Raw genomic sequence first — 26,848 nt, forward strand, 5'->3', positions numbered from 1 at the left:
GAATTTTAAAATCACAGGTATTCCTAAATGAAGTACATTTAATAAATTTGGTCACTAAAGATATGAAAAACAGATGTTCTGAAAAGCACCTAGATAAGTTGTGTCCTGACTACCTTGAATCCTTTGTTTGGAAGGAGGTAGTTTAGTGTCTTTTTTTCTACTTATGCTTGATCACCTTTGGGGATAGATATTATTTTGAGGCATTCCAGAGCTTTAGAAAAATATTGTTTTATAGGAGATATGTATTTAATACACATTCATGTGACAACTATCAAATTTAACAATGATAGATAGCATTAGCTACTTTTGATAATTTTTCAGCCATCTATTATGTGTATATATATCCGTTGTATTATTTAGCCTATTCAGGGAACATTCTTACATGATTCTGTATTCAGAGCCATACTTCTGAGATTTGGTTCCTGGATTCCTAAGAAAAAATCTACTCCCCCTGTTGGTTTAAATAAAATCCAAATATTTCAACCTTGAGAATGTGGTTCAAGGGCAAACTGTTTTGTAATCATTTGCCATAAAAGGACTGTGATTCATGTTAAATGCATTAATAACTAACATAAAGCTAACATATTTTTCTTGCTTTACTTAATGAAATAAATTTATTGATGCTATACATATATATGTGAAAACAAATGTCTTACCTGAATGTTTATAATTATGTTTTAGGAGAAAATGTTACAAAAATATATTTTAAAGAAATATAAGTAATTTAAAACAAATCTTGAAAATATCATCAGCATTTACTTATTGACAGGCACAATGGATAGCCACAAATTTGATCGGTACATTGACAGTTCAGTAGTGTGCTGTGACTAGTTAAGTGAAGAATCACAAAATTCCAAGGAATATATATTAAACTACCTGTTTTTTATTTAACCAAGGGCACTGAAGTTGCAGATATTCTTTTCTCTCATTTTTTCTCCTTTCTCTGTCTCTCCTCTCTGTCTTCCACCCTCTTCTTCCCTCCTCTCGTCCTTCCTTCCTCCCTTCCCTCCTTCCTTCCTTTCTTCCTTCCTTCATACTTTCTTATCAAGGGTTAAAACAAAATACATGAACAATGTAAGTATGCATTTTGTGTACATATATTTCACATCCAAAGGAGCCCAGGTGCTCAAGAATACCACAAACATGAATAAAATATGTTGTAATCTTCCTTCCTTGCAACAAACAGATATATTAGCGTGCTGGGTAAAAGGTAGACTAGAAGTAACTTCTCAGTTTTTAATCAAGTCTTCCTCCCTTGCAGAGCCAAATGTACCATTCTTCCTGAAAACTCTGGCGATGATGACATCTTCCCACTTGGTCTCCATAGCATCCATTTCTGAAAATCCCCAGAAGGGTTCTTGGTCAGGGCGATCCAGCTCCTACAGAAAGTTGGCAATCTGGTCAGCCAAAGGAAGCTTCCTCACTTCCTGAAACTGACTCTGTCCGTGGTGCTGAACCATTCTGCAGAGCCGCGCCCGGACGGCGCTGTCAGCTGTGCTGAAAAAAATCTTCCCTGACGCTGCTCAATCAGATCTGTGTATCCGTTATTTACTCACGTCCTCAAAGAGCTGCAAGCTTTCTCCATCTTAATTCAACTGTACCGCAGAGCAGAGTTGCGCCGGCGTGATGGGAGGAGATCGTAGGCAAGGAGAAAAAACTAATAGCAACATCGCTCACCTGAGACCTATGATGCTCCCATGAGTTTTGGAAGTGCTCTGCTCCTTACAGCATATACACATATTTTTAAAAAGTACCATTCTTTTGTCTTTGTTCTTACACAAGGGTTCTGTGCTATTTCCACCCTTCTGTTAAAAGCCAGAAGATTTGACAGCAATAAGGCTTTCAACGTCGGGAATTTACATTGTTTTTCAGTGGATTGACTTCCAGGACAAGGTCTCATCGGCACCCGCCCAAATACCATGGCACTGCGTGCGCCCTTTGCCACCGGAACCTCCCCTTCCAATGAGACTTTCTGATTGTGTCTACCAACTCTCCTATTTAAAAAAAAACCGTGGGTTGCATGCAGCTATTCTGTTGTATTCTGTTCTCACTCTGCCTCCCCTCTCTCACTCGCACTCTTGCTGGAAGACACATCTATGCCATTATGCTGAGGAGAAAAATCCCACAACTACCTTAAGGGGTTAAGACAATATGCGCAACTCTCGCCTTTTGTAGCGATCACTATTTAAATCTGGCAAGAGCCCGACACCAGTCTTTGCAAGAATGGAGTCGGTAAAACAAAGGATTTTAACCCCAGGAAAAGAGGGGCTAAAGAATTTTGCTGGAAAATCCCTCGGCCAGATCTACAGGTAAGAAAAAGCAAACCCATATTTTCCTGGGGCTCAGCATGAAAAAAATCTGCAGGGCTATTTCCGTAAACCCTGGTTGCTTAGAGAGATTGTAATGTAATATGATCGGAAAGTCTTTTTTTCTTGCTCATTGCTGGATCAGGGCTACTCTGGAAACCTGCTTATTTATTCAGGAATGTTGCGCTAAATGAACCTGTCTGCTTTGTGTATGAGTGTGTGATTTTTGTTTGGTACCTGCAGATTCTCACCCTTTCCTCCCCAGGTTTTATCCTTTTTACAATTGAAAATGACCAGTACAGGTTCAAAGAACCTTTCTTTTGGTGCTTATAGTGGCACTAAATTCAATTCCTTTGATGCAGGCAAATGAATTTTAAAAATAGAAGCTTTTAAAATTAATCAAGAAATTCCAAAGAGTAATGGCAAAAAAAATAGTTTTTTTTATATCTTAGCTTCAAAACCACTGTAGTGAACCTCCCAGTGGAATCATCCTTCTGTAAAGAAGGAAGAGGAATCAAAATATATCAATAATTGATAGCTGAGGCAGTTCTTCTCTCTGAATCTGAAACAATGTATATGTATTTTTCATCATTTGACCTCTCCTAGAAGTCTATTTCTTGCATGGAAGAGGTCACAGTACTTACAAGAAAAAACATAATAGTAACCAGCAAAATGACTTTGAAAGTACTGGAAATTATTTAAAATATTTTTATCCTCCTTGTAGTTGTACTAATTATGCTGCAAATTTCACAATCTGAAATCCTTTCAAGGTATTGTATGAATACACTTTTTCTTGAAAATATGAGCAAAATCAAGAAGAGAGGGCAGAAACAAAAAAAAGATAAACGATTCAAAGAGAGCACTAATATTCACATTTAAGAAATTGAAGCCTTTGGAAAGGTATAGAAAATGTAAAGAAAATGACCAACGCTCCTTCCAATTTTCCAAATCTCTTTGGCTCTGGTGGGCTTCGTGCAGGCTAGATCATGCACCTATGCGGCAGCAGATACCGCAAGGGCCCTGCAGTCCCCCAGCTGCCCTGGAAAGAGCTGTTCTTTCCCAGCCCAACTGTCATCAGGTGGGGAGTTCAGGTGCAGAGTTCAACTTTGCCAGAGGAGTTTATGAAGCCAATGTATAAAAACAAATCGAATAGCATTAGTTAAAATTTTCTCTTTTAGAATATATTGCCCTATGTTCTCCAGTTGAGACTGGACTTTAGGAATAAGGATTAACAGAATCGCAAATATGTTAGTGACCTATTATTCCCAGGTGTTATTCTGTAGAATTTGAAAGTCTGACTTTTTTTTTTCCTGGTAGCTTCAAATTGCTTGACAGCCATCTCCCAAGCTATGCATTCTTGGAATTGATCTTAGAATTTCATTTTCTTTACATGTGTGTGGGAAGACAATTGTGTCTGGATATATCATTTAAAATGCTACAAATAAAAATTAATGATATGTAAAGTTGAAATATCTGCAAATTGTAAACGGAAAGGCTTTTGTTTAAATATTGAAAATATCCATCTCAAGGGTCAACGGTGATGTTATCCTTCACACCCCTCATCTTTTTTTTTTTAAAGAAATTTCACAAATATACTGTGGACTAAAATAATGCTATCAGCTTTTACTAAAAGCTTTCTATCACTCCGCTTTCCCCTACCCCTTTCCCCCAAGGATGAACGCCTAAAAGGAACTGAATCAGACGGGTGAAATCTTGTGAAATGCTATGCAAATTTAAAAACATAAAACAAAAACTAAATATGATACTTTCTACCTTGGTATAGAACCTCTTACCGAGTTGATTTGGGGTCGCGTTTGTAACCTGGGAGTCGCATTTTAAGTCTTTGGAAATGGGCCCGTGGCATTTTTCAGTGTTTGTAACCGAGATAGTAATGACGCAAGATTGTGAATAATTAATTATTCATGTTCTGGCAGTAGGAAGCTTAGGTGTCGGCCATATGTTGCGGAGGCCTTTGTTTCAAAGTCGAGTGTCAGAGGGAAAAAAGTAAGATGTGCAATGGGAGAGTGAACGTGAATGGGCACCCTGGGGCTGGAGGAAGGGCCGCAGAGTGCTCGAATCCTTCAGAGAAAGCGCTCACAGACCTGCTCCGCGTGGGCACCGGGCAGCAGAGGCCTCGATCCCCGGGGATCCTGGGCTTAGCTGGGGGGCGGGACCGCTGCGTCCTCATCCCAGAAAGCTTTAATTTGCCCGGGAAGGAAGGGATAGGGAGGGTGTGGGGCCAGGGCTGGGCAGGCCGGCCCCTGAGCGGCTGGCAGGAGTCGGGGGGCGTGGGGGGGGGCGCTGGATAAAACACCTTATCGCCGGGGTGAATGAAGCACTGCGGCGAAGAAAGGTCTACACAGCCGCTCACAAGCCGCCTTTGGGGTAACCCACATAAACTGCAGACCCGGCAAGAAAGTTAGGCCCAAGCGGCCTGTGTGTATGAATGAAGGTGCTGTAGTCTGCATCCCGAGGGAATGGGGACTGGAGGCCAGAGGCCGGAGGGGTTAAAGTTGAAGAGATGCGGTTGTGGGGAGGGTACCGACAGGGGCTGGAGAGCCCGGGAGGTGCTGAAGCCTCGGGTCTGTCCAGTACCCTCACCCCGGAGGCTGGGGGAGCTGGTCAGCGCCCTTCCCCTCAGCCCTAATGGGCCCTGGGAATTTGGAACTGGCGAGCGTCTGGGGTGCCTAACCCGAGGCGTCCTCTCCTCCCCCCTCCCCCCCCCCCCCCCGCTCTGTCGTGTAGGGTGCTGGAGAAAAAGCAAGAAGCCGGGGAGACCATCGAGCTGACGGAGGATGGGAAGCCCCTGGAGGTGCCTGAGAAAAAGGCGCCGCTGTGCGACTGCACGTGCTTCGGCCTGCCCCGCCGCTACATCATCGCCATCATGAGCGGCCTAGGCTTCTGCATCTCGTTCGGCATCCGCTGCAACCTGGGCGTGGCCATCGTGGACATGGTCAACAACAGTACCATCCACCGCGGGGGCAAGGTCATCAAGGAGGTAGGCAACAGCCGGCCGAGTGGTCGCGCAAAGCCGCATCCCCTTTACGAGTGCGGTTCCCTCTCTTCCCCTACCGAGTGAGGAAGGCCTGGAAGCTCCCTCGGCCCCCTTCTAGTGCTACCCTTCAAAATGCACCCGTCCAGCATCATCACCAGCCAGCTTATTTCTCCTGAATCAAGTCGCTTCTGCTCTCTGGGCCTTCCTTTTCTCACTCGCAAAGTGGAAAATAGAGTGTATCTCCCTCGGTTTTTGAGAAACAGGAAATTAGGGCTTAATAATGCTGCTAAATCGAAATCGAAACATTTTTCTTTTACTCAGAGAAATAGGGCATCATATTAGTTATAATTTCCCGCAGAATTCCTCCATTTCCAGCCAAACATTCTCAGTAATGAAAATGAAACAAAATCGAAAACCAAGTCAAATCAACGGTGTGCACCTGGGCAGTTCCCTCCCAGGGGCCTTTTGGAGCCGTCGACCTGGCTGGCCAGGAGAGGGGCTGCGGCGCAGGCACATGTTGGGGTCTTGGGAATCCAGTACTATCATCTTACAATGGGCTTGTTGGGTAACCCCTAGGAAGAGAAGGGTCAGTTTCAAGGTCACAGAAACCCGTGGGTCCGTATTTCTTGTTTAGGGATCTGAGTGATCAGAAACCAGGCAGAGTGAGGGTTGGGAGCATTAATTCTGCATTCGCTTTGGGTGGGAAGCGGTGAGCGCTGACCAGCCCTGGACATTCTGGGAGACCCTGCGCCTGGTTTCACAATTTCATTCAAAGGGATAAAAGGGGGCTACTCGGGCGGAATAAGCGCTCTTTCCCCTTTCCGCCGCAGGTATTTCCTCCTGGTTTACGTTAAGGTTCACCTGGTGCAGGCAACCGGGCTGCGGAGGGTGGAGTTAGGCCCCGACCTTCGGACACACCCCTCTCGGCCTCTTTTGACCACCCTTGAGCAACACCTCCCTTTCCATTGACTCCCCAAATTTTCCGGGCTACTCCGAGTCATTCCGGCCCACGCCCATCCCCGTTTGCTGGGACCATCCTCCTTCCTAACCCCTACGATCTCCTCGGACCTTCCACCCCAAGCTCCCCACCTTCCTTCTCCAGAATTTCCCAGTTTGAGTTCGGTTCTCCAAGCGATTCCATTAGTCTCCGCACTGGCTGGCTTCGGCTAAAAGCACGCAGGCGGGTGTTCTCTACCCCCCCGCCAGCTAACGGAATCTCTTACCGGGAGTCGGAGTTTCCCAAACTGGAGCCTTGAGGATTCCTCATTCACCTAGGCGATCCGACCCGCCTAACAGTGTTCCGAGAGCAAAGCCAGAGCTCCCAGCTTTGCTCTTAATCACAACACATTTCAAATGAGCACGATTTTTTTTTTTTTAGTTAAAAGAGGCATTGCCTGTCTATAAAAAGGTATTGATTCTGTTTTGTCATGGAACGGAAATTAAGACCTCCCTTCCCCCAAGCTCAAAATGCAGGGAGTAACTGGGGACTGAGCGCTCTTCGGCTGGAGAGCTACTGAAAGTGAATCTCAACCCAGGCACTGACCAGACTCCCTCCCTCCACCTCGGTTTTTACATTTTATTTTATTTGCTTATTAAATTTTTTTTTGTCCTACTCCCATAGAAAGCCAAATTCAACTGGGACCCAGAAACCGTGGGGATGATCCACGGTTCCTTCTTCTGGGGCTACATCATCACCCAGATTCCGGGCGGCTACATCGCGTCTCGGCTGGCAGCCAACAGGTAACGTGCTGGGCAGGCCCGGGCTCGGGGCCGTGGAGCGTGCACCCTCAGGAGGCGCAGCGGAGACTGTGGGCGGGAACGACAGCCCCGCGCGGGTTGGGAACTCCTGGGCAGGCCTCCTCATTCCCTGGTGCCCCCTCTTGCAACAGAAATTGCTGGTGCCTCCTTCCAGAATAAGGCGCCTGAAAAGATCTGGGCTTTCCTCGGCGGGCGCACGTTGTGGTTTCCTCTCCGCCGCGTCTGCATTGGCCTTTAACAAAATAGTCGACGTGCGTTAAGGCCTGGAAGGAGCTGAGGCCAGGCGGTGAGCAGGCCGTGCTGGGACTGTGAGGCCGGGTGCACAGAAGGGTGGGGGCCTCACGTGCAGCGCTCTCCCGAGCGCGCCCCGCGGGTGCCTCGGCTTCCTGCGGCACTGACCTCCCGGCAGGGCACGTCGAAAGCCCTGACGGAGAGCCCGCCCAGATGGTGCTCTGGGTCTGAAGGACTTGTTTCTATGGAGGCAGGCGGGATTTTACTCGCCGTGGGTGTGATTCCACCTGTTAATGAGCTCCGCTGAGTAGGGGCGGGGCGGAGAAGGCGCTCAGCTGCGTCCTGCGGCCTCCAGCGGCGCTGCGGTGGTGGCTGCGAGCCGAGGTCTTAGGGTCAGCCCTCAGGAGTTTTCCAAGCCTCACCTGCAGAGGCACACGGACTGTTGGGGCGTAAGAACTAATGGGGCGGGGGTGACAAAGGGCACAGCCATCCGAGGGGAGGGCGAGAGACAGCTTCATTTGCTTTACTGTGTGCATTATGGTAAATAAAAATCAGTGCTCCTTAAATCTGAATTGTTAATCTGGTAATGCACTCGCCCTTCTAGCTACTGCTGCTTCGAGACCCCAAATGGAGACGTTGGGTCTTCCTTCAGACCTTGTACCTATGCCTTCACCTCCTCCCTTCCCCCAAAAGGTGGCGAGTGATCTAGAATTGGGCACCTCTCTAATCTGATCTCTTGTCTGCTTTTGTGAACGGATCCCTCTTCATCTCTCAGTAATTTCCCGCGCACTTCCAGAGGCTTTAGTCGCCTACGGTCCCATTCCCAGAGGCGTCTTCCTACCCAAGATTTCCCGGTTGTCGCCAAGGTCTAGGAAGACATTCCTGGAAATTTGTTTCAGGCTTAATGATTCCAGAGAGAAGATTTGGACGGTCCTTCAAAATGTCAAGAGGAGAGTGCAATATGTTAAAAATAGTGCTGTTTTAGTGCTCTTAGGCCCATCAAGAGACAAATATTCTTTTTTAAAAGGAATTAGTTTAAAATGAAAAGCATTAACTGTATAGAGAACTCAATTTTTTATAAATGGGATAAATCAGAATAAGCTATATTAGGCAAAAAACAACAATAAAATCTAAAGGAATTATTATTTTAAATCTTACTGGTAATGAACTTGTTACATTTTTGGCTTTCATATTCATAATGCGTAGTGTTCTGACTCTGTTTCTTTTTAATAAAATATTTGCTGAAACAAAATAAACTTTCCTGGAAAGATACTCCAAACACACTGTAGGAAATATTTTCACTTCAGGGATACATATCTAACAAATCACTGAAACCCAAAAATGTTACAGAAAACTCAATGAAATGTAAAGTGAAAACCTAATGATTGTGCCTGTGAGTTTTTCTCAGAGTCCAAAGCTTCAGCTTGCCAAATGTTACAATGCTAACATTTTCCTGCCAAGAAAAAAACACCAGGGATGCCCCAGCTTTCCTGGTTATAAAACTGGAAGGTCAGTAAACAGGTTTTTCTGGTTCAAAAAAAAAAAAAAAAAAAGCAAGCTCATTGCTGTCATTTGTGTCATGTTCAGTAAAGAAGAGACTGGTGTTGACTCTGGTTCTAATTTATTTGGTACATTTTCCTGAAGGAAAAATTCCCAAATTTAGATTTTTTTTATCTGTATTCACCTTACCTTTAAATGAGTATCTAAAAGAGAGGAACTTAATATTTTTACATGCAGTGTTTTCTGTTCTATGAGACTGAGAAAACTAAGTTAAAACTCATTGTAAAATATATGAGCAGATCAAAGATTATAGATTATCTTCTTTATTACATTTTAGGATTTTGACATCTTTGCTACATATTAAAAATATAATAAAACATTACAAATGTTTTAGCCAGTTAAGCCTCCCCAAGAAAACAGGTTTTAAGACTCTGCAACATTCCCTTTTCCAACTGAAAAAAGTAAATGGTGATGGGATTAAGCAAAGAAAAGAAACTCAGATACAGACACCAGGATGGTAATTACAAGAGGGAAAGGGGGCGGGTAGAGGTAGAAGATGATGAAAGGGGAATAACTGGTAATGGAAGGAAGCTAGACTTGGGGTGGTGAACACACAATGCAATATATAGATGATGTAGTATGCAATTGTATACCTGAAACCTATATCACTATATTAACCAATGTCACCCCAATAAATCTATAAAAAGTACTACATACTAAATAAAATGTATATTTAAAATAAAGGATAATAATCGTAAATAACTTAATCACCAGAAACACGTATTATTAATACATTGGTGAATGTCTGATTAGCCCTATATATGCTGTATAAAATTTTATCTTAAAAGGCCTTTTAAAAAACACACACAAGCCCTAGCTGGCATAGTTCAGCAGATTGAGCTTGGGCTGTAAACCAGTGTCACAGGTTCAATTCCCAGCCAGGGTACATGCCTGGATTGCAGGCCATGACCCCCAGCAACCGCACATTGATGTTTCTCTCTCTCTCTCTCTCTTTCTCCCTCCCTTCCCTCTCTAAAAATAAATAAATAAAAAGTCTTTAAAAAAACAAACAAAAAAAAACCACACACAAAATCTCAGAGGGATTTTTAGAATTGGTTTGACAGATACAAGCTTTTGTATTACATAATCCCTTTCAAAATAGTAAAAACAACACAGCAAGACCAGTTTTCCACCTACAAGTATTGTATGCCCATTCAAATAAGCTTCTCCCTGTAGGTCATTTAATAATAGAACAAAATTTCCCTGGGGTGAGAAATTGGAGACAGATTCCTTTCCCTCTAGGTGGAAAGAAACTCACTTTGGAAAGTGTTTGCCATCACTGCTAAGGGCAGAACTGGAGCAGAGGGACTGAGGTGCGTGGAGACACCTCCTCAAGAGAGAAGGGCTCCTGGTTACCCTGCCAGGCAAATTTCTCAATGAAAAACAAACAGCACTGATATCTGGCACCTCCATTTAATGGGTGAGGCCAAAACAGCCCCATGCTTGGGCAGAACACAGGTTCTTGGTTCTTTGGTTCTTTGTCTGGTCAAGTTCTAAGTATTCTTGCTTTCCTGTTTATGGAGAGCAGGAAATGAGGGAGCACTGGGGAGAAAAATCTCAGTTGCCCAGGATGGCTCTTGCATCATTTTTTCCTTTGTCTCTCCTTAAAGGGCTATTGTACATCCTGGGAGGGAGCATTTAGTCATCTCCATGGAGGGCCTTGGGGTGGGGAACCAAAGAAAGACTCCTCACAAGATCTGTAATGTTTTCAGATGGGATCATATGTATGTAGTGATTAAAAGGTGTTGGAGACAATTAATTTTGTCTTTAAACAGCATAGGGCATGGAGCTTACATCAGTCTACATATTTACAAGTATGGAATGGCTAAGGGCTATTTTTACCTTCTATTGAGAGAGTGAGAAGAACCTTGCTGGGCAAATATTTAATGTGAAAAACAATGGAATTTTTGCAGTGGGCATAATCAAAGAGGGTCAGAATTACCAAAGGAAGTTTGGCTAACATTATGTTTTTAATGGGTGGCATTATATCCAGGAAGACTATCCTTGCTTCTTTAGTCTAGGTGGCAATATTACTTAACCCCTGTTTAAAAAATTTCCCTAATCTGTTCCTGTTCTCCTGATTTCCCAACCCCGCTATAGTTTTTTTACAGAGCACTTATTGCCACAGGCTTTACTGATACTGTACTTATTTTTTCTTTGATGTTTATCTTTCTCTTATAAAATGTAAGCTCCATGACAAAACATGCAGTTTTGCACATGTTGTTTTTAATGCTCTATACCTAGCATCTCAGAGAGTGCTTGGCCCATGATAGATTCTAGCTGAATAAATAAAATAGACATCACAACAAAGCATCAGTGGCTTTTAAGAACAAAAGACAGTATTGCAGATTGGTTAAGATATAGGTTGTGAAGCAAACTGTATGGGTCCAGACTCCTGAATGTGCTATTTAATAACTAAAGACATTGCACACTATTTAACCTCTCTGAGCCTCCGTTTATATTTCTGTAAAAGGGAACTAACCAAAATACCTACCTGATATGGTTGTTATGACAGCTAAATAAGAGAGCATGTGTGAACTTTTTTACAAGTGCCTTTGGCCGTTCATTATTAATGAAATCTTAGGTTCAGAAAAAGACATTAAAATACCTTAAGCACATTCTGCATTACCTGTCTTTAAATTTACTTTTAGTATTAGTAATACAAAGGGTAATTTTTATTATGATAAAAATGCTTCTTTTCACATGTCAGATTTCTGTCTTTAAAGTTATTTTCTCATCAAATCATTAATAATATTGTTCACTGGAGGTGTCATGTCTCATAGGAAGGCATTTAAAGAGTTGCCTTAAAAAATACTTCCAGCCAATAGTATTGAGAGTGCATGAAATGTTTGAATTCTAACCAGGCTTATACGTCCCCTTAGATGGAGGTTAGACTGCTCTGCTGAAAGTTACTGAGTTACTATTTATCTCCCCTCCCCCATCCTTCATTTAAAGAAGGTTCAGTTCCTAGTGCAAATTTTGTCCTCTCAGATATCTCTGGGGTTTCTAGCTTGACTCTTGCTAAAGAAAAATAGTTCTTTATTTGAATAAGAGACTGAGGATTGCATGTGTCTGTGACATAGTGTGAACTCCCCATGACAGAAAGAACCCAGAGTAGAACTGGATGGGGCTCATCTAATCCAATCCTCTCCTTTTACAGGCCAGCGAAGGGACTAGAGAATCAGGGAGGTGATGACTTGCCCAAGGTCACAAAATAATTGAGACTAAAACTCAGGTGTCCCATAGTACATGACCACAGGCTACATCTATTTGAAATTTAACATCTCTGCCTGGTATTATGTGCTTCATTGCAAAGTTCTCATTCAGCAGCAAGCTGAGCCATCTGCTCTCTGAATCAGTGCCCACAATCTATCATGCCCCAAACCTTGGACAGAAATTCATGAATTAGACAGAGAAGCCTTTAGTAGGCCCAAGGGATGCTTAGATTTTTTTTTTTTTTGTGGCAGGAGAAACATACTGTATTTTTGTGTGTTCACTGGCTCCCAAACTATTTGGCCACAACATGAGTGATTTTGTTCTCTCTGCAAAATGCAACATCCAATCTTGATAATGACTTAAACAAATAGTGTGGTTATCTGTAGAGGGAAACCCAGCCCCTTTGGCAGCTTGGGCTCCTAGAAGATTGCAGAGGTTTGAGCTTGGCTGGGGGGTAGTTTTGACCTTTTCTCTGCAAAGAAGAAGGGTTCTTCCTTGGGATTTTGAATGATTCAATTCAATCCATACTACTAATATAAAAGAGTAATTAATGCACAAAAATGAACAGATTCAAATCCATGGATTTTTTTTATCTTCACCTGAGAAGATTTTTTTCCCATTGCTTGAGAGAGAGAGAGAGAGAGAGAGAGAGAGGCAGATAGAGAGAGACACATCAGTGTGAGAGGGAAACATCAATTGGTTGTGGCTGCCCTCTTCTACATGCCCCCACCAGGAATCAAACGCAAAATCTGGTATGTGCCCTGAACAGGAATCAAACCTGTGACCTTTTGGTCTATTGGACTACGCTCCAACTAACTGAGCCACACCAGCCAGTGCTCAAGTGGATGGGTTTTAAAACTTTACTGATGTGCATTTGCACATATAAAAATGAAATTTGATATGCTTTTGGTAAATATTCTGGCTAACTTAATTATGAAAAATCCTCTGGTGAGAATGATTTTCAGAAAGAGGGAAACAAAGATACTTTAAACACAATACCTTCATATTTTAAGCCCAGAAAGAAATGATTTTGCTGGAGCTATTCTGTCTTTTTCCTTCATAGAAATAAAACAATAAAGATGTGCTTTATTTATTAGAATAAGCATGTGTTGGAAATCTTAAGTCTTATCACCAAAAAGGCACACAAATACACTCTGTCTACTTATGTATGTATCTATGATCTATGATCTATTATCTATCTATCTATCTATCTATCTATCTATCTATCTTTTGTCATCTATTTTTCCCTCTCTACTTACCTGTCTACTGCAACATTCATTGCAAGCTAGGATTCCTTAACCTTTCCAGTGAGAAACATTTGCAAATTCCTTTTGTGTGAAAAAATAATTCAGACTACAAACATAAAGTCTCCTGCAAGGGACCACTATTCTCATTTGATGGAAAAACAGTCAATAGTTTCCTAGTCTTTCTGGGGCCAGAGGTGACTATTTCCATCTCCCTCATCTCGCTGCCTATCAAGCATCTAGCTTCCTTTCCACTGTGGGCCCTATGGGTTAGGTATCTAGGGCAATGCAGAAAAGGCCTTCCTTTTTCTGACAAAAGAAAATACCCTTTCCACAAGATGAATAGATGTTTGAGAGGGGGAGGGGTCCCTAAGGGCTTGCACGTGGTTTGCTGACCCGGGCTTCTCTCACCCTCACTAGCTCTGGCTCCCCCTGAGGGGGTGGGGTATGATCTGGAGGGAGGAGAGAGTCAGGTGGGCAGCTGGTGGAATGACTCTCCCCCTGCCATATGCCGCTGTTGGAGCTGTCTAATTTCTCTGTCGTGAGTGATGAAGTCATTTGTACAACTTAATGATGTACCAAGGGACCCGGAAGGCTGGCTCGTGCTCCTGTGTTCCTTATTTAATATGGGTGTAGGGCGTCTGATGTGACAAAGGGAGGTGCCTGAGCACTGATTTGATTAGAGTAAATAGATTAAACAGCCCGAATCGCTCTATTCCTGCAGACCCTCTAGGAGAGGATTAGTGCCACACCTGGGGTGAGGAACACTGGTTCCGTGTTGAGTGACAAGCCACAGCCCAAATGGAGATTGATGGATTGATTCATGGAAAATGGATAAAATCTGTAGGAGTGACAAGTCACCAGTGTTTCTGTGACCTCTTCCGGGGAAATCCATGCCGTCTGGGCTTGATATGTGAGGGTGTTTGTGGCTATGGGTCACAGAAAAAGGATGTGACTGGGAATTTCACGGTGAATTCTCTCTGAGCAGGACCGAATGTTAATGACCAGGCAGCAGGACGGGACGCAGGCTTTCAGCTACAGCGTTTGTTTTCCAGCCCTTTCTGTCTGGGCCACACTATCTGCCTCTCGATTTTGGCGCTCTGTTTGGGAACACGGAGCCTCTTACAGCACACTTCCACACGCACACACTTCTTCCCTCTCCTTTGTCTTTCAGCGTGGAATGATGGCATTTTCTTTCATATAATCACTTTGAAAACTCAGATGTATGTATGTGTGTGTAACAAGCAGAAAAAAACACGTAGAAATTAGGTTTTAACTTGAAACTAAGCAAATTGAAATCATTTTAAGGTGTCATTTGCTGCAGAGGAAATCATGAGGAATAACAACAATTTTAAGTGGCTTTCAAGTGGTTTATCATTATGAAAAGCAATCTTAATCAGCCAGTGGCCCTTATGTTATTGTTTTACCTTTCTTCCTCACAGCGACTCTTTAAGGCAGGTATTCTTACAACTGTTTTATTGATGAGAGAACTGAGCACAGAGTAGCAAAGTTATTTTCCCAAAGACCGCTGGCTGGTAAGAGGGAACACTGGGCTCTAAGCCTCTGTGTGTCTGATTTCAAAGGATGTGCTTCTTTACTAAACAGATTTCCCCTATTGAATAGCTTTACTGTGCATGTTATTTAAAAAAAAAAAACATTTTACAGTCTCTTTTTAAAAAATTACTATATTACTTAAAGCTAGGCTAGGTCCATAGGAAAGAGCTATGGAATAATTTAAAATTGTATTTATTTGCATGATTTTGCTTTTTAGACAAGTCGTTTGATAAGAGGATAAATTTGCGAAACCTATTGTGGTAGATACTGTTTTCAGGGCAGCAGTGCTGGGAAATGTAACTGTGTGTCCTAGTTGAGACCAATGCTAGGGATAGTAAAAGTCACAAGAATATTAAATATGTCATAGTATATAATCTATTTTCATCTGTCTTTTGAGATACCAAAAATATATTCAATGCTCAGTTTGTTTGTTTTTGTAATATTAGGCCAAACAAAGATCGTGACTGTCAAACATAATGCAATATGCATGACTACATTAAGTATTGATAAATGCTGAGATTCTTTAAGAGGAGAATATATTACCTCTAAAGCACTGTGACCTAATTTGATTTTGAAAGCAGTGTTGCAGAGACGGTGGTCTCAGAGGGTGACCAGGATGCTGTGATGAACTGAAAGTGTAATGGCGGTTGGTTTCAGGAGATTCTATAGTATTGTTTGGAAGACTTAAGGATGAGGCCAGACTGGGCCATGTACTTGAACTCAGCAACTATCTCAAGTGAGGATTTATCCACAGGGGTACTCAGAGTTCTAGCCATGGCTGCCATCCTACAGTTAGTTATTCTATGAGAGTCGTTCATAGAATATGAGCTTCCTAGGATAGTTAGGACACCAAGGATGGCAATGTGTCCCCGTTAAAAGCTCAAGAACAAATAAATGGTCAAGTGATTGAGAAAGATACCAGGATAAAGCAGGTTCAAAGAAGAAATATCTGTTATCACATACGTAGGCCCCAGGAAAGGAAGTTATGATTGCCCTCTGTTTGAAGTCTTTATACAAAAGTGTAAGAACATACTGTATGTATAAAGCCTTCTGCTAGCATCATGGGGTTTGAAAAAGTGAAACAGAGATGTGGACTATATTCTCCAAGAGATTCAAATAACTTAGGAGTGGAGAAACACATGAGATCTTAGGTTAAGTCTTATAAAAGTGCTCTACCCTGCTTTGGGAATATCTGTGAAAGGAGATTAGCCGCAGAGTGTGTGTGTGTTATGTGTGCGTGCAAGGAAAGCATTAGGGTACAAGTGAATTATGCCAAGACAGGTATAATTCATTTAGAAAAGGCTATCAATTATTTTTTTAGAAATTTGTTTCCTGTATCATATTTTAGCTCTACTATTGAGAAAAGGTTAAGATGCTAATGCATGTTGACTAATTCTGTGTGCCTTCAAAATGAGAGGTAGAATTCTCCATGTCCTCATAGACCGTAAGCTGCTGGAATTTCAGGATGATATGAAGCAACTCTGAAACCATTGTCACAGAAATAGTATTATTTAATCAGGGAGAAAGGGACAAAGGATAACAATTTTCTCAAAACGATTCAATGTTAAAGTTCTATGTAATGATAGCTGATACTTATAAGCCATTTACTGTGAATCAGACACTGTCCCCTTTCATAAGTAATTCACTCAGTCTTTATGATATTCCTTGAAGTCTGAAAACATATCTTCATTTTACAGGTGTAGAAGTAGCTCAGTTGGTTAAATGTTGTCCAGATATGCCAAGGTTGTGAGTTCGATCCCTGGTCATGGCACAAAAAAGAATCAACCAATAAATGCATAGATAAGTGGAACAACAAATTAATGCTCCCCCCTTTCAGTCCCAAATCAGTAAATAAAAATTAAAAGAAAACAAGGCATCTGCTTAGTCAATTTGGTCAATGAGGATAGTTTAAAACCAGATCAGTAAAATTCACTTTGAATCTGGATCAAATGACCTAATCACGATTTGTGTTTTGTCGGGGAAATCATCCCTTTTTGTAGGTGATTCCATTACATTCTTGCCACTCCCATCTGTAAAAAAAGGTAATCCCCTTATTTCAGCTCTGTCTAGCTCTGTTCATTCTAAGCCTGCCTTTGTCCCAGATCTGTCCCTTTTATGATATTTAGGGGGAATACCTATCACCGGGATGTTAAATCAATGATTCCCAGAGCAGGAAAAGTAAATCAGTATCACCTGGGAACTTGTTTTAAGTGCAAATTCCCAGTCTCCTCACAAACCTTCAGACTCAGATGCTCTGGCACCCAGCCACCTTGTTTGAGCAAGCCCCTACGGTGATTCTCACGTGCGATAAAGCCTGCATATCACTGCGCGAAACTATTTTATATTCCGGAACTTCTTGTCCACACTCGAATCTACTATTTCTTCCACTTCTTTTTTGAATCCTAAACCTTGTTCGTAAAAGACAAAACTCTCTCTAAATGAGCTTCTGTTTAACTACTTCTTTCAAAACAGGAGTTGTGGGGTAGAGTCCTCCTGTTACTCCCAATTTCTGTCACCATCCATCCATCTTTCAATAAATATTTTGTCTTGCAAAGTTTTTGTTATTTTATCTGCTGCTGCAAGCACTGTTAATGCTAGTATTAGTTCTGCTGCCATTAATATGCAGTCCAGTTTAACAGTTAAGTATCGAGGTTCTACAACCAGACCAAGTAAACATAAACCATAGTTCTCCACCTAGTATCTATGTGACCTTTAAAAGTTATTTAAACTCAGTGGGACTAGGTCATTCAATCTGTGAAGGATAGTGTTGTAGTTTCTACTATTGTTGTTGTTGGTTTAAAACGAGAATTCAGGACAGTGACTAGTACAGATTAACAATTCAAAAATGATTGGCTATATTTATTTTGACTTGACTGACTCCGTTATGGATTTATTTTTATGTGTCAGGCACCAGACAAACCTTTTAAGTGCATTATTTCATTTAGCTTCACAGCAATCATACAACATATAATATATTAATATTATCCCTGTACAAATCCTAACATCCCTTACGTGCTTAGGATGTGCCAGATATACTTCTGGGTGCTTTACTTGTAGTAACTCATAGTTTCTCTTAATATCCCTCTTTTGTTGAGTAATAAAGCATAAATAGTAAAATAAACTGCTCGAGTAATAAGTGACAGAAGAGAACTTGGAACTCAGGTAGCCTGACCTCAGAAACCATGCTCTTGACCAGGACACAGCACTGCCCTTTTTATAGAGAAGTATCAGAAGCCAAGAAGGTTAGTAACTTTCCAGTTACATCATTACTAGGTAACAAAGCTGGGGCCTTACAACAATTTCTGTACAATATCTATGTCACCCGTTTTTTTCTCTACCACCATTAATGACTTTGGCCCCTTGTTCCTCTGTAAGACATCACTTTGCCTGAGCTTATGTGAATTCTGACCACCTACTAGCTCTCTGGCTTCAGATCCCTCTCTCCTTAATTCTGGTAACCTTCACACTTACTTCACTTTAGGGGTATAATTTTCTGTTATCCTGTATGACCCTGAACCCTATTATTTCCTAGATGTCATGGACTTAATGGACTTTGCTCTTCCCCTAATAGGCCTACCGACATTTCCTCAAACCTCCCTCAACCCATCCTTGTCCATCATCTCACTCTTGATGTTCTCACTTCTGCACACCTGCACCACCATGTCTAGCCATTTTCAAGACTGCCCTAGTTTTTGGTATATAATGTAATCCTTCCCATTTTTTGAAACTTTGCTGATCTAGTTCCTCTTTCTGGAATTTCTTCCTACTTTTTGTATTCATCTTCCAAGGCCCAGCTTGCTTCCTGATCACTCCAGTTGGAACGGATTTCCTCCTTTGCTTTCTGTTTGTTCTTCTGTTACAGCCTCTGGTATAGGTTGTCCCTTGGTTACTTATCTCTCTTTTTCTCTCTGACTCCACCAGGGTCCATCCTTATCTTTTTCTGAGTTCCTAGTAGCACAGATTTTCATGTCGGAAAGCCCTGGATTCCAATCTCAGTTCCACTGCTTGCTTTTTTTTCTTGCACAGTATTTCTATCTGCATCTTCATATTTGCAAAATGAGAGAAAAGTGTAACTCAAGAGTTGCACGAATTAAATGAACTGATGTATAGTTAATGTATAGAGAAAGTACAGTACGTATGTAAATGTTAGCTCCCTTCTCCTTGTCAGCACAATACCCTGCTCTAAATATAGTCTCCCAAGGATTTGGAGTGTGAATGCATACATGAATATTGAATGAAGCGGCTGCTTCATTTGGGCTGTGTGTAGTACAGCAAGAAAAAATGTAAGGGCTTCCCATACTGAGCAAGAATTTGGTAACTAGAATTTTAATTACTTGGATATTGATTTGTATACCAGGTATATAAAATTTAGAAAGAAGACGAGGTTCTGAAAAGTTTGATGGATTTATTCTTGTAATTAGAAAAAAGTCACATCATTTTTATGATGTTATGGCCACTAATAATAAAAATTGACTAAAGGAATCAAGGAACTTAAAAGTAGGAAGCATTTAGAAATCTTACAATATTACATAATTTGAAACACTATTCAGGGCAAGAGTGGAAAGTAAACATTTAAAGTGATCTATTAACATTTTATTTTAGGAATAGTAGGATGATTTCAAGTAGCTTTGTAGAAATTGTTACTTAAATTTACAATTAGAATCTTCAAATACATTATTAATGCCATAGTATGCTCATCATCAGATATAAATCCTCGTGACAAAACCCACTGGCTTTGGAATCAGATTAGATTTGAAAAAGCACTCCTCTAGTTAGAATTGGTTAACAATTTGTGTATATGATTTCACTTACTTCAAGCTTAGTTTCTTCACCTGTAAAATGGGTATATTAATATCACCAATGTCCCTGGATGGTTAGGTAGTTGTGGACTTTGTGACATGTGAAGTGTCAGAATGGTGTATATCAAGTTGAATAGCACTCATTAAATTTAGACCTGACTATAATGGACACTATCAACAAATAGTCCATAAATGATTTTGCTCCACTGGTGGGTGGTTTTGTTTCCCAGAGGACATCTTGCAATTGCTGGGGGCAGTTTTTGTTGTCACAGCTTGATGCAGGGGTATGCTACTGGCATCTAGTGCATACATGCCAGGTGTGTTGCAAAACATCATACAATGCACGGACTGTGCCGCACAAGAAAGAATCATCCAGTTCAAGACAGGGGTGTGGAGGTTGAGAAAACAAGCTAAGGAATGGGCAAAATTCATCCCTCTGGGATACTTAGAGATAGCAGTATGTTAAACCCTCCAAAAGGGATAAAGTGATGTTTAGAAGGTATATTCATAGAAAATGAACTTCATGCTTCAATACCTTCAAAGTAATTATTAGAAAATAAAACACACAAGTTAGAAAAACCTGGATAAAACTCTTCTTTTTAAAAAATTTTTACATAGAATTATCACCTGGAATGCTTATTAAAATCCAGATTTCTAGGCTTCATTCCAAGTACATTGTGATTTGAAAAGTTTAGCATCAGGACTCTGCATATTTAATAAGCACTCCAGGGAATTCTGATGCAGCTGGTTTGCAGATGACAGTTGGGAAGAATTCTTCCAAAGGGCTGAATAGAGCAGATGCATAACTCATATAAATACTTTCCAAAATCCTGTAGCATTATGTAGCTTGGTTCTCTTTATCCTTAAAGCCCGAAGCAGTCTCATTATTATCAATAATGATACACAAAATGGGATGGATCTACAGGAAGACAGTTATGTGAGTCTGCCAGTATCCAGACAGCCTGCCCATATGACCAGACCTCCTGTGTCTGAAGAGCCCTTCCCACCTTTGCTCTTTCTGTTGCACAGGTACTACATTCAAACCTCCAGAACAGTGGAAAGGTATGTTCACCTCATACTTTGGCCTTTGGGAATATGCACTATTTACCACCAGGTCTAGGAAACAGGCCCCATATGCTCCCTCCTATTATCTGTCAGCCCTAAGAGAAACCTCCACAGTGTTCTAGGAAATGCACAAAAAAACATTTGGATTTTAGGCTTAAGAGAGGTGAACATTCTTTCCATTTAAAAGTAATAATTGAGAAATAAAATACATTTTAAACCAATTTTTATAATGACTTTGGATTCTTTTTTTATAAAGACAGATTTTGGAATTTTTGCATTTATTTTTCGAAAAATCAACATTTGGCAGAACTTTAATGTCACTTGATGTGTGTGGCATTTTCATAGGCATAATTATTTCTAAAAATAGAAAGTTTCTATTTTGTGTCAAACAGTTAGGAAATAAATTATGCTTCGACACAAACACAAAGATACCTATTCAGCAAACAGCACAGAGAAAACATGGAACAGAACATTCACCTTCTGAGTCACCATTTACCTCAGTGGAGAGAAACTTCTGAGGAAGGGGATATTAGGCTGCATCAAGTAAGCAAGAGTATTTGACCCAACCTATGATTCACAGAAAAAGAGCTGATCCACTTCAAGCCTTCATAATGCCATTTCTCAGATTTCAGTAGCAGGTGAATAATGAGCCCGGCTCCCATTCAGAAACTCAAGGCCTTCGCAGCTACATTTAAACATACCCCTGGAAGAACTGGAGCTTCTATGTGGCAACCAATTCTGACTGAGTTAAAAGACTTAGTGTTTCTAGAGAAAAAATAGCCTCTTCAATAAATGGTGTTGGGAGATCTGGACAGGTACATGCAAAAAAAGAAAAGAAAAAAGAAATAAGATCACCAAATTACATCATATACCAAAATAAACTCAAGATGGTTAAAAAACTTAAATATAAATTGTGACACCATAAAAGTTCTAAAGGGGAACATAGGCAGGAAAATTTCAGATATTCCACGCAGGAATATTTTCACCAATATGTCCCCTAGGGCAAGGGACATAAAGGAAAGAATGAACAAATGGGACTTCATCAAATTAAAAAGCTTCTGCACAGTTAAAGAAAACCTCAGCAAAATAAAAAGGGAACCAACCATATGAGAAAATGTATTTGCAAATGATACATTGGACAAAGGTTTGATCTCCAAAACATATAAAGAACTGACATGACTCCAGAGCAGAAAGACAAACAATTCAATTAAAAAATGGGTAAAGGACCTGAACAGACTTCTCCAAGGAAGACAAGCAGAGGGCCCAGAGACATATAAAAGGATGCTCAGCATCACTAGTCATCAGAGATGTGCAAACTAAAACCACAATGAGACACCACTTCACACCAGTCAGAATAGCCATCATAACCAAATCAACCAAACAAATGTTGTAGAGGGAGGGTGTAGAGAAAAGGGAACCCTAGTACACTGTTGGTAGGAATGCAGACTGGTGCAGCCACTGTGGAAAAGAGTATGGAATTTCCTCAGAAAACTAAGATGGAACTGCCTTTTGATCCAATGATTCCACTGCTGGGATTATACCTTAAGAATCCAGAATCACCAATTCAAAAGAACCTATGCACCCCAATGTTCATAGCAGGACAATTTATGATAGCCAAGTGCTGGAAGCAGCCCAAGTGCCCATCAGTAAGTGAGTGAATCAAAAAACTGTGGTACATTTACACAATGGAATAATACACAGCAAAAAGAAAGAAGGAAATCATACCTTTTGCAGCAGCATGGATGGAACTAGAGAGTATTATGCTAAGTGAAATTATCTAGTGAGTGAAAGACAAATATCATATGATCTCACCTACAAGTGGAACCAAATCAACAAAACAAATGAGCAAATAAGAACCAAGAACCAGAGACATGGAAATAAAGAACAAATGGACTGTGACCAGAGGGGAGTGGGGAGGAGGATAATGGGGTAAAGAATTGAAAGGATCAAATCAAGGAACATGTACAAAAGACCCAATGGACAAGGAAAACAGGTGGGGACTGTCTTTGGGAGCAGGGGTTGGATGGGGCACGGGAGAGCAATGGGGCAAAAATGGGGACAACTGTAACTGAACAATAAAATAGGTAAGTAAGTAAATAAATAAATAACTCAATGTTTGACTTGAGAAAACCTGTACAGGGCACACAGCTAAGCTCACTAGAGTCAATATGTCCCAAAACTTCCATGCAAGAGAATATTTCTAAAGTTACCCAGCTATGGGGGTGTTTTTCTTACTTAGTATGAGCATTATAAAATAATTCTTAAATGATGAAATGTATTTTTTTTACTTGCAGATTTATAGAAATGGTTTAGATCATATAAAAATATGATTTAACATCATATTTTTGCAATTTTTTCTCTGGAATCATTATTTATTTGTAAGAAACTAGTGGTGATGGCACCTAGTGATGTGATACAATCTCCCCACCTACCCACACAGAAAAAGAAAAAGAAAAACCCTGAGACTGGTATAGTAACAGTTATTTTGATTACAAAAGCATGTGCTATGGGAATCTGATCATGAGATTTCTTGGGGCATTTAAAATATGATTGCATTCATAAAACTTTTATGAATGTTCTGATTGAAGGAAGTTGAATGTAGTTGTATAATGTGGGGTACAATCCCATTCAAGCATTTATTATTTTTTCAACAGCTCTCCAGTGGGTATCTTCTATGTGCCTGGCACATAGTATTGGGGATATACAGTGTATCTGAAAACAAGCTCTCACCCTTAAGAAACTTGCATTGTAGACTGAAATGTAGACCAAAAATGTACGCAATGATTCATTACATATTTGCAATTTGTAATTGCATCTATGAAGAAAATAAATACAAGTAAGTACAATCAAATTTACTAAATTCTTCTTCTATTTCTTATATTTCTAGTATTTGAAGATAGTCCACAAATCCGTTTCCAATGGCTATAGCCAATCAAGTTCAGAACATATTTTATTCTTTTAGGAAAAAACATTCTGCTTTTAAATTGCTTGTGTTAAACTTATCCTGAGAAATTTAGATCTATTAATTCCTTTTGTTTTTCAGGGTTTTTGGAGCTGCCATACTTCTTACCTCTACCCTGAATATGCTAATCCCATCAGCAGCCAGAGTGCATTATGGGTGTGTCATCTTTGTTAGGATATTGCAGGGACTTGTTGAGGTATGGAACTGCAGAACGACAGCATCTTAAGGTTGCCATGTTATTAAGAACCAGCAGAAAGTCTTTGACTTGATCTATAAGTTGTTTTAATTTGGCTGTGCCTATACCATGTTAAAGAATTGGAAAAATTCGGCAATCAGATATTTTATTTTCAAATGATGCTAAACTACTACTTTCCTTCTCTAGAATTGAATGGTATTAAGGGAATGCTTAGTGACTATTTGACTTAAAAAAAAAGATTGAGTATTTTGTTACTGTATTGTGATAAAAATTTTTGAGTTCACCCTTTGTTGGTGATAACCCTGAATTAACATCTTTTGGGAATTTTATACCAGGTCTCTATTGGAATCATAGAATCATTCCAATATAATCACTGGAATGAATCATAGACTCATATAGAATCATTATTTGAGTTTTCACTAATGTATTTCACTGAATATATTCTTTGGGTATCTAACACTAGTGAATGACTTTTCCTCTATCAGCCTACTGCCTTTGAAAGAATAGCATTAAAAACTTGAGACTGGCCTACCTGTTGCCCCTTCTTTTTATGAAGTATGGTGAGAATAAATAAATCAGATAAAGTATTAAGACACTGAAAACAATTTCCTCTTTTCAAACAGAAGGAAAAATTGATGAGGTGAAAATAACAGAAAAAAAGATAATGACAGTTGCTCCTTGGTATTTGAAAGGATATTGGTTCCAGAACCCACCCCCTCAACTTTGGATGCAAAAATCCATGGATGTTCAAGGCCCTCATCTAAAATAGTGCAGTGTTTGCATATAACCTATGTACATCCTCCCATACACTTTATACCATCTCTGGGCTAATTATACTACCTACTACAATGTAAATAGATGTTATACTCTATTATTTAGGGAATAAAAACAAGAAAAATGGGTCTGCACATTTTCAGTACAGACACAACCATGGTAGAGCCAACTACAATAGTACATGTCAGCAGCAAAGGTAACATTTTTTCCCTAATACTTTTCACCTGAGGTTGGTTGCATCTGCAGATGCAGACTTGTGGCTACAGAGGACTGACTGTGTTTTAAGGGCCTTAAGGTCTAGGCACTTCTTTGAGAAGTGTAATTTTCAAGGATCTAAGCGTTACCTTCCTTTGCATGGATTCCTTATATTTGGGAGTCACTGAGTGTAATGTCTCACAAAAAGGCATTGTACACTTCTCAAACTCTTCAGAACTACAGATAAACCGGGTAACATAGAATCTTTTATTTTGCATTGATCAGAAGAACATGGAGGTAGTAATAATGCTTGAAGGGTGGGTAGACTTTGAGCAGGTCACTGAAAAGAGGCCATGCCTTACCAGGTCTGGATTGAAAGTTTTAGAATGGAATTTCAGGGAATCGGCAAATTCCCATAATAGCATCTTTCTTTTGTGCTCATTCTAAGGAGACAGCATCAGAAAGGGAATATGCTTATTTTCCATTGACCTTGGATCTGAAATGGTGACATATGTCTTCCCTCATCACAGGGTGTCACCTACCCAGCATGTCATGGGATATGGAGCAAATGGGCCCCTCCTCTGGAGAGGAGTAGGTTGGCAACCACCTCCTTTTGTGGTAAGTGTTGTGTGCTGGTGTAGTTATGTTGGGTGAAAATTTAGAAACAACTTGAATAAGAATTGAACATTGGTAAAGCTCACCTGTAAAACCATTGGGGCAGCGTGTCTGTCTGTGTGTGGGTGTATTCACGAGGAAAGTTTTCCTGACCACTATTTCAATTTATGTAATTCTTATTGGTCTCCTTAAATCCTCTATTTCTGTTAGCACTTTATATTTTTCTATTTCATCCATTTTATCTAGGTTTTCAAAATATTTACCAATGATTTTCATTATAGTTTTTAAAATTTAATTTTTATTATAGTTTCATTTTTAAGCCATTGTTGTGTCTTGGGCAAGTTATATGTACTTGTGTAGTCTTGTATTCTTGGCTAAACATGTAGGCATCTACGTGTGTTTGGAGGTGTATGTGTGAGTGTGCATGCACCCAAGTGTGTAAGTGTGTGTTTGTGTAAGTGAACCAAGGAACATGAGATAAAAAGTCAAGAACTTTTATTGATTTCGCTTCCTTTCTCCAATTCTCCCTTCTACTTTAGGTTCCTATGCTGGAGCTGTGATTGCAATGCCTTTAGCTGGCATTCTTGTACAGTATACTGGCTGGTCTTCAGTATTCTATGTCTATGGTATGTTGCATTTCTATACAATAAAGGAAATGTGCATAATCTAAAACAATGAGATGGATCACTAAACATATTTGTATGTTTACTTATTTTTTTCCTACTAAGAATTCTTTCCTTATATTCTGAGGAGATCAAGGGAAGTGTTCTATGTCTATGATTTTACCTATATTGTTATCTATTGCTTAAAAAAGCAGCCACATTGCTGATGGAAACTCTGTGATGTATGGTGTATGTTGCCCTTAATTATGAATAAAAATGGAGGTTATCTCTTGATTCAAAGCTGATTAAAAGGAAAGAGCTAGGCAGTGCCCACGTCTCCTCTTTGCCACTGTTTTCTCTGCCAGCTCCCTGAGCGTGCCTCCTCGAGGCTGAACAGGGCTGGAAAATTGGACGGTGACAGGCGTGCTAATGAAACAAATCAGTTTGGTGATGAGATATTAGCAGTCTCTTGCAGCAGTGGCACATTTTGTCCTCATTTCCTCTGAATTAAAGGAGATTCAGTTCCCAGATAGAAATGTAAAAATGACAAGAAAAGCTGTGAGCTCCAATTCCCTTTCCATTTATTTTGTAACTAGAAGCTGAAAGCTTACCACTTGAAAGTATCCCTAAAGTCTCTTTCTAAAAAACACTTTTCTTTAATGAGGAAAGAAAAAGTATAAGAGAGATGGAGTCCAGCTGATATTGTCATTGATTAATACCATCTTTGAACATGGGCATGAGATTCTGTAAGATTGATGAAGTCATGTGGTTGAACA

General features: G+C 40.3%; 1 protein-coding gene across 1 annotated transcript in view; it reads left to right on the forward strand.

The window, feature by feature from the left end:
- Nucleotides 1-1,023: 1,023 nt before the first annotated feature.
- The window catches only part of SLC17A6 (solute carrier family 17 member 6), a 39,541-nt gene continuing 13,716 nt past the window's right edge, over nucleotides 1,024-26,848 (forward strand). Inside the window, exons 1-6 of the mRNA XM_028517462.2 lie at nucleotides 1,024-2,309; nucleotides 5,052-5,304; nucleotides 6,923-7,041; nucleotides 23,772-23,886; nucleotides 25,386-25,473; nucleotides 26,010-26,096. Of these exons, the coding sequence (XP_028373263.1) occupies nucleotides 2,224-2,309; nucleotides 5,052-5,304; nucleotides 6,923-7,041; nucleotides 23,772-23,886; nucleotides 25,386-25,473; nucleotides 26,010-26,096 (748 nt within the window). The 5' untranslated portion in view covers nucleotides 1,024-2,223. The remainder of the gene's footprint in view (nucleotides 2,310-5,051; nucleotides 5,305-6,922; nucleotides 7,042-23,771; nucleotides 23,887-25,385; nucleotides 25,474-26,009; nucleotides 26,097-26,848) is intronic.

Source organism: Phyllostomus discolor, chromosome 6, assembly GCF_004126475.2.
Source record: "Phyllostomus discolor isolate MPI-MPIP mPhyDis1 chromosome 6, mPhyDis1.pri.v3, whole genome shotgun sequence".
NCBI classification, from domain to species: Eukaryota; Metazoa; Chordata; class Mammalia; order Chiroptera; family Phyllostomidae; genus Phyllostomus; species Phyllostomus discolor.